This window comes from Falco rusticolus, chromosome 7, assembly GCF_015220075.1.
Source record: "Falco rusticolus isolate bFalRus1 chromosome 7, bFalRus1.pri, whole genome shotgun sequence".
Lineage (NCBI taxonomy): Eukaryota > Metazoa > Chordata > Aves > Falconiformes > Falconidae > Falco > Falco rusticolus.
This window is the reverse complement of record NC_051193.1, coordinates 985,487-996,098: the sequence shown is the minus strand read 5'-3', so window position 1 is coordinate 996,098 and position 10,612 is coordinate 985,487. Positions and strand designations below refer to the sequence as shown.

Genomic DNA, 10,612 nt, shown 5'->3' with positions numbered 1-10,612 from the left:
CACTGAATCCCTCGCTGGGAGAAAGGACGACGGCCCCGGGCAGCCGGGGTATGATCCACCTTTGTTTTTTTTTTAAAGCACTCATTTGCTGCTACTGATTTCCCAGGAGAAACGAGGAAAAGAGGCTCCAAATGGATTCTTAAACCAAAGCCGGTGGGATGGGACCAGCCTCGGGCGCTTCACCTGGAGGATGCTTGTTTGGAGAAAAGAAAAATGGCAAGATTTTCTTTTTCCCCACATCGTGGGGGGGAGAAAAAAAAAGGATCAAAGTATGTTGGACTTATAGAAGATATATATAAATAAGTATATATATATATATATCCCATGGAGCAGGGGGGCGGGACGCACGCTTCCCCCTGCTTGTCACTGGCACAGGGACATAGGATTACTTGTTTCAGAGTCATATCATTCCTTAGAGTTTAGGGACCAAAGGACTATTGCTTTTTTTAAATATATCTATAAATAAATTAATTTAAAAAAAAACAAAACACACAAAAAAACAAAACCAGGAAAGAAGAAGAAAAACAAACCAGAAATTAAGAAGGTTGAGAAAAACCTCGGGTGTTAAGAGCTGCAAGTGTTTCCTAGAGGGCTCGGTTTCGGGGGGCCGATTTGTGGGGCTCAAGGGCTCGGTTTTGGGGGCCAGTTCCTGGCCAGGGATGGGGGATGCAGAGGGGGGTTTCTGGGGGGCTGTGGTGGCTCCCCCAGCCCCGCGGCCCTGGCAGGAGCCGGCAGGGGGGGAGTCAAGCTGGTCAAAAGAGCCCCTCGGTCGCCTCCGGCAGAGGGCGAAGCGATGCGGTTCTTTGCATTTTCGGTTGGTTTTGGGGGTTTTGGGGGTTGTTTTTTTTTTCAGCCAAAAAAAAAAGAAAAAAAAGAAAAATGTGAGGTTTCGGCAGAAACAAAGCGAAGCAAAATAAACTTATTTTGTCAAAATCGTCACCTTGGTTGGTTCGTTGGAGCAATTGCTGCCGTGTCCTGTCACCCCCACTCCCCCGAGAAGATGACGCTGGGAACCCCTTTCTGACCAGCTCGACCCTGGCTGGGCCAAGGTGACACCAGGGGAGGAGGGTGGGTCTCTCGTATTTGCTTTTTCCCAGGAATTACCGTTTCCTGAAGGAATTCATGGCAGCTGCGGAGGGGACCAGGGCAGGACCTGGCCCCATGGTTTCACCTTCTGGCTGAGCAATGGGGAGCTTCTGGGTGACATTGGCACATCCCCTCGGTGGCTGCACCCGCAGACAAGCGGCTGCGGTGATCGGGGGAAAGGGGCTTGGTTGATTTTTTATTTAAGGGGGGCAGAAGAACCCTAAACCCCACAAATTCAAGCAAGAAGAGTGGGTAGCCGGCAGGGCGGGTGGTGAGGGGACAGCCACCTGCCTGATGCCCCCCCTGCCCCGGTTTGGGTGGCCCTTGGGGACATCACGCAGCCAGTTGGAGATGAGCAGTAGTGGACAGATGTTGGGGTCCCTCTGTAACTCCCTGAGGGCAGGGGACACTGCAGAGGTGACGCTGAGTGCACCCACTGGTGTGATGAGCCTGGCAGGTCTGAGCCAGTGACTGTTCCCAAACGAGGGTATTTTTTTAAGTCAATTCTTAACTTTCTTTTGAAACCCTAGTTGGTAATGACACCCCGGCTCCCGCAGGGCAGTGAAGGGCTGGTTTGGGGGATTCATTGTTATTGTTTTGGATCCCTGGGCCCCTCGAACGCCTGGCAGGGGATCCCTGTGTCCCTGCCGGGCTGGCCGGTGTCCCCAGGCGCCTTTGGGTTGATGCCACCTCTCAACGGCTGGTATTTCAGTGCCGAGGCCTCGTGCTGCTGCGATTGACCCGAGAGCTGCTGGGGCATGGGGAACCGCGGTGGCACCCCATCGCCTCCGCCAGCCCTGCCACCTCCGCCAGCCCCGCCGCCTCCTGGTCCTGGGCCGAGCCCTGGGGCATCCCGGCGGGTTCGTGTGGGTCTGGCTGTAGCGGGACGAGCCGTGCTGCCACCGCCTGCATCGGTGTAGTCGTTGGGATCGGTTTGGGCCAAAATAAAGCGCATCCCTGGGAAGCCGCCTTCCCATCCTGCAGGTGAGTCTCGGCCAGCCCCGGCCCCTCCCCGGTGCTGTCCCATCCCTGAGGCACTGTCCCTTAGCAGCGTGCTCCCTGCTCCATGCCACCATCCCTTTGCCGGGTGTGACAGTGGTGTTTCCCTCCCCACAGCCCCAGGCAGTTTAACTACACCGACACAGATTCCTTTACTCTTTTTCTTTTTTTTTTTCCTGTGTTTTTTGGGTTTGTTTTGGTTGGTTTTTGTTTTCATTTTTGTTTTTTTGCTTCGGTTTCTCCTGGTAGATAAAAACCCCATTGCTACTAACTCCAGGAGGGGCGGCCACCGGCCACACCAGCCCCCACAGCTCCTTCTCCACACTGCCACAGGGTCCGGGACACTGGGGGACGGGACAGGGAGGGGACAAGGGACGGCTAAACCCGCCTGATGCTCACCGGATGCTTGACGCCTATGTACAGGGTGGAGCTGCGGCGCTGGCCCCCGTCTCTGCCCTGCCCAGGAGGCTCGAAACCCACTTGTCCTTCCCAGCCTCGCCCGGGGTCTTCACTCGGCGCCGGGGGTCCCAGGGAGGTCCCCACCGCCCTCAGTTTGTGTACACCTGAGTCCCAATCACACGCATGATCTCCTTCTGGATTTTGGGGTCCTGAGTATTGATGTTGGCATCTCCCACTTGGCCATCTTCGTACCTGGAAGGGGAGAAAGGGGGGTGAGGGGGTGTCCCAGGGGTGTCCCATGGGTGTCCCACGGGTGCTGGCCAGGTGGGTGCAGCCTGGGACTCACACAAAGAAGAAGCGGGTGCAGACATGGTCCGAGACGGGGCAGACCCAGATGTTGCCGTGTTTCTGCAGGTCCTTGGAGGTGATGACTGCCAGGGGAAGAGGCTGTCGGACGGGGGACAGGGACAGAGGTCCCTGCTGGGGGCAGCCTGTGGTGGGCACCCTCCCTCCCTCCTCCTTCCCCCTACCCGGTGAGCCAGGGATGCAGGTGCTGCCTGTCCTCCCCCCCCCGCCACTGTCGCCCCGCCACATGTCCCCGCACCTTCGCAAAGTGCGATGCAGTTCAGGTTGCGGCTCTGGAGGAAGCGGGACTGGATGGAGCGGGTCTGCGGGGAGAGCAGCCGTCATTACTTTTCCTGGCCAGGGTCGGCACGCCCCATCCCCAGCACCCATGGGTGCCATGTCCCCAGCCCCACCCTCTCAAGGTGTCCCCCGGCCCGTCACCTGGGGGATGGTGTTCATCCGGTTGTACCGCTGCACCAGCTCGTCCTTGGAAGGCATCCGGTGCTGCCCTTTCCCCATCCCTGTGGAGAAGCAAAGCGGTGGCCGTCACTCCTGGGCAGAGAGCACCCTGGGGTGATGCAGGGACACATGCCACAGACGGGGACGGTCACGCTGTGTGCTCTCGCCCTGTGGCTGAACCCTGGGAACCCCCCAGAAGTAGGCACAGCGGTTTTTGGAGCCTAGAAAATGTAGGGGGGTTTAATTCCCTGGCGCACTGGAAAGCCCCAACCGGGCTGGGAAGAGGCTGGTGCAGGTGGGAAGGATGCGGGATGCTGCCCACTCCCGCACGGCTCCTCTGGCTGGCACGATGCCGAACGTCCCCGGGCCCATGCAGGGATTGGGATGGGAGCACAGGCAGGACTGGGCAGCGCAGGCAGCCTCTTACCTGAGTATCCAAAGGAAATACTGGAGATGGGGCTCAGATAGATGCCCTTGCCATAGGCTGCTCCATGCAGCTTGCAGGAAAACACCAGGGTGAGCGACACAGGGTCACTCCGACAGCTTGGGTACGGTGGCAGTGGTGGCGGCAGCCCAGCCTCGGCAGGCAGCGCACCCCCAGCTGCCTGCCCCCCTGCCTGCCCCCCTCCCTGCCCGCCTGCCTGCCCGGGGCAGGGGCCAGGCCCAGGGCAGCGTTACCTGCAGTTTGGTGTAGGAAGCGTTGACCAGCCCATTGCGGAGGATGGAGTGCCAGTTCTCAATGTGAGAGCCACTGGAAAAAGCCAGCCCCATGTCAGCCTGCCCCACAGCAGCCTGCCCCACAACGCCCGCCTGGGGAGCTCCCACAGCCCTCCCAGCAACTCACTGGAAAGCAAAGGTGCTGCCATAGAGTTTCTTGGCAGTGCGGAACCGGGCTTCCTTGGCCGGGGGGCTGCTGAGCAGGAGGAACTGGTGGGAGGTGTGCATGAACTTCAGCTGCTACCAGGGGAAAGGGAAGAGCAAAGGCGGCACCGGCAGGGAGCGAGGACAGACAGACAGACAGACAGACGGAGATCATGCACGGCAGCCTGGCCCCGTGCCCAGCCCTGCTTTGGCCATCCTGAGCTTGCCAGGAGGGCCTGTGGCGTTCCCTGTCTCCTGTCCCCCATCCCCCATCCCATGTCAAATACCCTCTGCCCTACACCCCACACCTGCCCCCCAATCTCACAGGCTGCAGGCCCCATCCCAAAGGCTGCATCCTAGAGCCCACACCCTCACATCACCCACCCCACATCCTTATGTCCCTAATCCTCCATCGCACATCCTACAGCCCACAACCCACACCCTGTATCCTACATTGTGTAGAGGAATGAAGCTGGGTTAATTATCATTGATAACATACAGCTGTGGGCTGGCTTCAGGGGCGGTGCCTTGGCTGATGCAGATAAAGTGCAGCTGTGGCTGGTTCTGTGAGGAGGCTGGGCAGCCAAGGAAGAGAGAGGAGGAAGAAGCAAGAAGAGGGAGGGAGGGAGGGAGGGAGGGAGGGAGGGAGAGAGAGAGAGAGAGAGAGAGAGAGAGAGAGAGAGAGAGAGAGAGAGAGTGCAAGCATGCCCTGGATGAGAGGAGAAGGCAGGAGAGGGACTGGTATGAAGAATGTGTTGGTAGGAGATGGTAAAAGACCTTGTTGCAGCTTGATAGTTTGGAGAGTGCTGTGACAACATTGCACATCTCATATCCTACAGACTGCATCCTATAGCCTGTACCCTGCATCTGTATCTTATATCCCACCTCCCATATCGTATGTCTTGCATGCCATACCCTGCATCCTGCATCCTATAACCTATGTCTCACACCCTATAGACTGCCCCCTGCATCTTGCCTCTTACATCCCACGTCCCACACCCCATATCCCACATTCCATACCCTCTGCCCTGCCTGCTGCACCTGCACCCCACCTGGAGCCCAGCCAGGCCCCTTACCCTGCTGAGAGGCAGCTTGACGATGTGGGATCTGTTGCTGGAGATTATCCTTGGAAAGAGGAGGGAGAGGAGAAGGAAGGTCAGACAGGCTGGTCCCATGCTCCTCTGGGAGTGGGGCTGAGCTGGGAGCTGCACCAGAACCCACCCCAAGGCCGGTAGATGGTTGCAATCCCATGGGAGAAAAGGGCTGAGGATGCCTGGTTGCCTCCTACCCCATCCTGTCCCGGGGGACATGGGGCAGCAGGCAGGAATATGGGGCAGTGGGATGAGGTCACACCACCCTTGGCCTTACCACTGCAGGAGGGGATGGGCCAGGGGGTCTAGCTTGTCCATCTGCTTCTTGATCTCCAGGTAGGACCCCTGGCAGAGGCAAGAAGGGGTGTGGGTGCCTCCCCCAGCACCCACCCAACCACGGGCAGATGGTAACCAGCAACAAAATGCCACCCCTGGTGAAGGATCTCATGCTGGAGGGGTCTCACGTGGGGCCATGCTGGTGTACCTGGGTCATCTCCCGGATGGACATCACGCTGTCCAAAGCCTTCTGCAGCCGCTCATAGTTCTTCTTCTGCACACGGAGCAGCAGAGAGGCATCAGAGAGGTCCTCGGGGCTCCCCCAGCCCCATCACCCCCCAGCATCTGGGAGCATTGTCCCCCCACTGCTTACCTTGGGGTTGAAGGCAAGTGTTTTGGGGTCGTTGGGGTCCACCACGGAAGGGTAAGGCTCAAAGATGATGCTCTTGCGAGGGGACTCCAGGGCGGCACGGCACATGGCCACCAGCAGGTCCACCACCTTGGGGACAGAGTGTGGGGGTGAAGGGACAACCCTGAGGTGATGGTGTGGTCACCTGTGGTGTGCACCCCTACCTCAGCACCCGTGGCCACCTCCTCTGCCGCGCCGGACATAACGCCCAGGGTGTAGAAGGAGAAGACGCAGAGCTCCCGGGTGCACACCGCTGGCTGTGGAGGTGACAGGAGCCGTGGGGAGGGTCAGGGACAGTGACATGGGCCAAGAGCCCACACCTGCCTTGTCCCCATCACTGCACCTTGAGCATGGAGCCGTTCTGGAAAACATGCTGCTCATCGCACACCACGCAGTACTCATTGAGCGTTGGGATCCGCTGCTCCGCGTACTTCATGATCTGAGGGGGAGGACGGTGGGAGTCAGCCACCGTGGTGGCTCCGGGCAGCGGGATGGGGCTAGGTGGGGTGTGGGGCAGCAGAGAGGATGCTCCTGGCAGTGGGATGGGGATAAATGGGATGTGAGACAGTGGGAAGAATGCTCCAGGAAGCAGGATGGGGCTCAGCAGGACACAGGGCAGCAGGGAGGTTCTCCGGCAGTGGGACAGGGCTGAGCGGGATGCAGGACCCTCACCTGGACGAGGAAGCCGTACTCCAGCGTAGGAACATTCTTGCAGTGGCCGCCGACCTGCGACGGAGCCGGAGCGGAGCCAGCTGCGTTATCCCCTTCCCCCCATGCACCCCCACCTCCACACAGCACCGGCAATCCCAACCCCGACCCCTGGCACAGCAGGACCCACGACGCACCAGCACCCTCCTGGGGCCACAGCTGCAGCCGGGCCGCAGCACTGAGGGGGAGGTAACACCCCGCAGGACCCCATGGCTGGTGCGCCAGCTTGCCCATGAGCACCCAAGGGTGCTGGGGACAAGGTGCAGGGGAGAAACCCTGCACCCACAACCCAAGGATGTCCCACCACCCCATGGCAAGTGATCTGACCCTGGAACTGCCCCCCGGAATCTGGGAAGGGAAAGGAGAGGAAAGCAAACCCCGAGGCGGGGAGGCACCCACCAGGATGTTGAAGGGGGCGACACCTGCCTGGGTGCTGGGGGGTGGGTAGCCGAAAACTTCCACCTTGGGGTTCTTCACCATACAGGAGACGGAACGGTTCATCAGGCGGTTGACACGAGCCTCGGGGATGCCCAGTTTGCCCTTCAGCACTGAATCCTGGATGACAGGGAAGCTGGGAGACCTGCAGGCACGGAATCCCCCTGAGCTCCCCAGCGTGTCACTGTCCCCTACTTCTCCATCACCTGGTTCTGAAATCAGCCTTCGGCTGGTTTTTGGGAGCAACCTCCACCTCCTCGGGCTTTGGTAGGGAGCAGCAGCATTCGAGGGGTGAGTGGGGAAACTGAGGCATGGTGCCAGGTCCCCAGCCACCCAAGGGTGAGGGGACAGAGGTCCCTTGGGGACACTGTCAGGGCCTTACTTGGGAATGGGGGAGAAGATGCTGAGGCCAGCGCGAAACTTCTTGATGGTGCCGCTTGTCTTGAACCAACTGTGCCGCTTCTCCTGCTGGGTCTTCAGGAAATCGTTGCTAAGATGTTTCCATTGCTGAGATGTGAACATGCCCAGGATCCTGGCAAAGAGGTGGTATGGGTGCCTGAGCAGGCTGCCGGCACCCATGGGTGCTTCGGTGCCCACTGAGCCTGGTGCTTGGGTGGTCCGTGCCACCCAGCTCCTCTGCTTCCCCACCCAAAGCCAGCGGTGAGCCCATCATGGGGCTGCGTGGCAGATAAAATGTGGTGGCATGGGGACATGTGGCACCTTGCTGGTTTTTGGTCAAAATAGTGACACTGTGGACCACCCTGCCGACCACCCTTGCCCTGGGGATGCCCACTGCATTTTGGCTCTTACTTCTTCAGCTGCAGACCCAGCCCAAAGCCCTCCTTGTTGGATGGCTGGAAAACCTCGATGGACGGTTCTGCAGAGAGAGAGAGAGAGGACAAGCTGTCGGTGCCACCCACCGGTGTGCCCATCCCAAGGGCACATGGGGACATCATATCCTGCCTGTCCCTACTCACCGGGGCCATCGAGGTACTGGGAGAGGGAGAAGCGCAGGCGGAGGACGATGGGCTCCGTCCGCAGCACCTTCCATGCTGTCGCCACCTCCTCCTGCCGAGGGAGAGCTGTGATTCAGCGCAGCTGTGGGGACCCCCACAGGGGAGGGAAATTTGGGGACCCCCAGGCACATTTCCCCACCCTCCCTGTGCCAACACTGCTGGAGCAACCCGGGGACTCACATCGAGGAAGCTGATGTTCACATGGAGGTCAATGTCCACATCATCGATGGTCCCGTACTCCCTGTGAAGACACGTGGTGCTGTGGTGAGGCTGGCACAGTGCTGGAGTCGCTGCCTGGTGCCCACCGTGCCAGGGCAGGCAGGCCCGCGGGGCAGTGATGGCCACATGTGGCTCCCCGTGTATCAAGTGCATGCACCCCTGAGACCAGGACGGCAGTGGGAGAGTGCCCGGATTGTGGACAGGTGCCTGGGTATGGCACAACCAGGTGCCCAGGGGATGGCATGATCAGGTGTCCAGGGGATGCTGTGGCTGGGTGTCCTGGGGATGGCACAGCCGGGTGCCCTGGGGATGCCGTGGCTGGGTGTCCTGGGGACAGTATGGCTGGGCACCCAGGGATGCCTGAAGCATGGCACAGCCAGGTGCCCCAGTGATGCCGTGGCTGGATGCCTGTGTATGGCACAGTTGGGTGCACCCACCTGACGGCCACGGCATTCTCGCTGTAGATCTCCTTCACGGCCTCGATGTCGGCGTCCAGCTGCGGGTGACGGTACAGGTCGGCAGCGCAGGTCCCCTGCAGCACAGCACCCCGTGGCATCATGAGACACAGAGCTGCCCCTGCACACTCAGGCTCAGGTTGGGGGGCCCTGAGCCCCCCCATGGCACCCGTGGGACCCGTCACCTGTGGTGCCCACCTGGACGCCGTAGAGGAACTCCTCGGACTCATTGTCCCCGTCGGAGTCATCGTCCGTCCAGTACTGGCCCTTGAGGTCCTGAGGGGCAGAGGGTCGGGGGAGCAGCAGATTAGTGGGGCCAGAGGGTTGGGGGGCAGCAGGGATGGGGGGAGTGGAGATGGGGGGAGAGGGTTGGGGGGAGCAGGTTGTAGGGGAGAGGGTTGGGGGAGGTGGGTTGCGGGGAGAGGGGATGGGGGAGAGGGTTGGGGGGTGGAGTGGGGTGGGGTGGGTGGGTTGTGAGGGGCAGATTAAGGGGGAGTGAATTTGGGGGGTAGCAGTTTGGGGGAGTGGGTTGTGGGGAATGATTTGAGAGGAACAGTTTGGGCGGCATGGGGTGTAGGATGAGGGGAGTATTTTGGGGGGCTGTGGAATGGGGCAGTGGGATGGGAGCAGTTTGGGGAGCAAACAGGACGGGGGAGCAGTTTTGGGGGAGTGGGATGGAGCAATGGGATGGGAGCAGATGGGGGGCAGTGGGATGGGGGGAGCAGGTAGCAGGGAGCAGGATGGGAGGCAGCAGATTGGGGGAGCAGGATGGGGAGAGCAGGATGGTGGCAGTGGGGGACACACAGCAGGATGGGGACAGCGGGGGGGGGCATCAGGGGACACACAGCAGGATGGGGACAGCGGGGGGGGGCAGCAGGGGACACACAGCAGGATGTGGACGAGGGGCGGGTGGCCCGCGCACAGAGCCGCTGGGGGGGGCCTGGTCCATCGCGACAGAGTGGGGGTCCTGCCCGGCCCACCCCGTCCCCCTCCCGTGCCGGGGGCCACAGGGCCACTCAGGGCCACCCGAGGCCCGGCTCCCCCCTCCTCCCGCCCCGAGTAGGCCCCGTCCCGCCGCCCTCCCCGCCCACCACCCCCGGGGCCTGCCGCCGCTGCCGGGCCCGGAGGGGGTGCCCGCGCCCCCCGCGCCCCCCGGCCGGCCCCCCCTCACCATCTCAGCGGCGCCCGGGCGGGCCTGCCACCGCCTCCATGCTGCCGGGCGGGCGGGCGGCCATCGGGCCTTGACGTCAGGCCCCGCCGCGGGCCCGGGCGCCACCGCCGTCACCCGGCAACGCTGCCGCTGACGTCACCCGTGGGGACCCCCGCACCCCCCGGTACTCCCAGCAGGGCCCCGGGGACCCCGGGCCCGCGGCGGCCGTGACACAGACCTAAGGGGCTGGCGGTGGGCCCCAGTGTCCCCAGCACAGTGCCCCCTGGTCCCTGTGGCCCTGGCTCAGGGTCCCCCATGGCCCCAGCACAGGGTCCCCCACGGGGTGGCCACGGTGGGTCCCCCCACGGCGTCCCCATGGCTGAGCACAGAGTCCCCATGTCCTGGGCACAGGGTGGCCACCTTGGGTCCCCACATGGCTGCCAGGGTGTCCCCATGGTCCCGCTCAGGGTCCCCCATGGCCCCAGCACAGGGTGGCCACCTTGGGTCCCCACAGGGCTGGTACAGTGTCTCCGTGGTCCAGCACAGGGCGGCCATCTTGTGTCCCCACATGGCTGGCGCAGTGCCTCCACAGCCTAGGACAGGGTCCCCAGCGTCCCCAGCACAGGGTGGCCACCTTGGGTCCCCACATGGCTGCCAGGGTGTCCCCATGGTTCAGCACAGGGTCCCCAAGGCCCCAGCACACA

The 10,612-nt window shown here is 61.8% G+C and overlaps 1 protein-coding gene across 8 annotated transcripts; it reads right to left on the bottom strand.

Moving 5' to 3' along the window:
- Window positions 1–33: 33 nt before the first annotated feature.
- On the bottom strand, window positions 34–10,059 carry PARP6 (poly(ADP-ribose) polymerase family member 6). Of its 8 annotated transcripts, none has more exons than XM_037394714.1 (22): window positions 9,930–10,059; window positions 8,957–9,034; window positions 8,741–8,835; window positions 8,265–8,325; window positions 8,046–8,136; window positions 7,879–7,945; window positions 7,451–7,600; window positions 7,033–7,213; window positions 6,598–6,651; window positions 6,269–6,364; window positions 6,090–6,182; window positions 5,890–6,015; window positions 5,725–5,790; window positions 5,518–5,585; window positions 5,226–5,274; window positions 4,133–4,245; window positions 3,967–4,039; window positions 3,716–3,785; window positions 3,271–3,350; window positions 3,089–3,152; window positions 2,831–2,931; window positions 34–2,736 (listed from the first exon to the last, which is right to left on the bottom strand). In XM_037394714.1, exons 1-22 carry the CDS (start codon window positions 9,930–9,932, stop codon window positions 2,464–2,466), a joined length of 2,052 nt encoding a protein of 683 aa, XP_037250611.1. In that variant the 5' UTR covers window positions 9,933–10,059; the 3' UTR covers window positions 34–2,463. The 8 variants fall into 8 exon arrangements, 6 of the variants coding, with proteins under 6 accessions (XP_037250611.1, XP_037250612.1, XP_037250613.1 ...); XM_037394715.1 differs by having other exon boundaries at window positions 4,133–4,242; XM_037394716.1 differs by having other exon boundaries at window positions 2,514–2,736; window positions 2,831–2,915.
- Window positions 10,060–10,612: the final 553 nt, after the last annotated feature.

Bases quoted from the DNA above. Each gene is read 5' to 3' on its own strand.
- PARP6 (XM_037394714.1), bottom strand. The intron at 8,326-8,740 runs GTGGGTGCACCC...GTGTCTTCACAG, and splicing joins GAGAATGCCGTGGCCGTCAG to GGAGTACGGGACCATCGATG. The intron at 6,652-7,032 runs GTGGGTGCCTCC...GCTCCGTCGCAG, and splicing joins TCGCCCCCTTCAACATCCTG to GTCGGCGGCCACTGCAAGAA.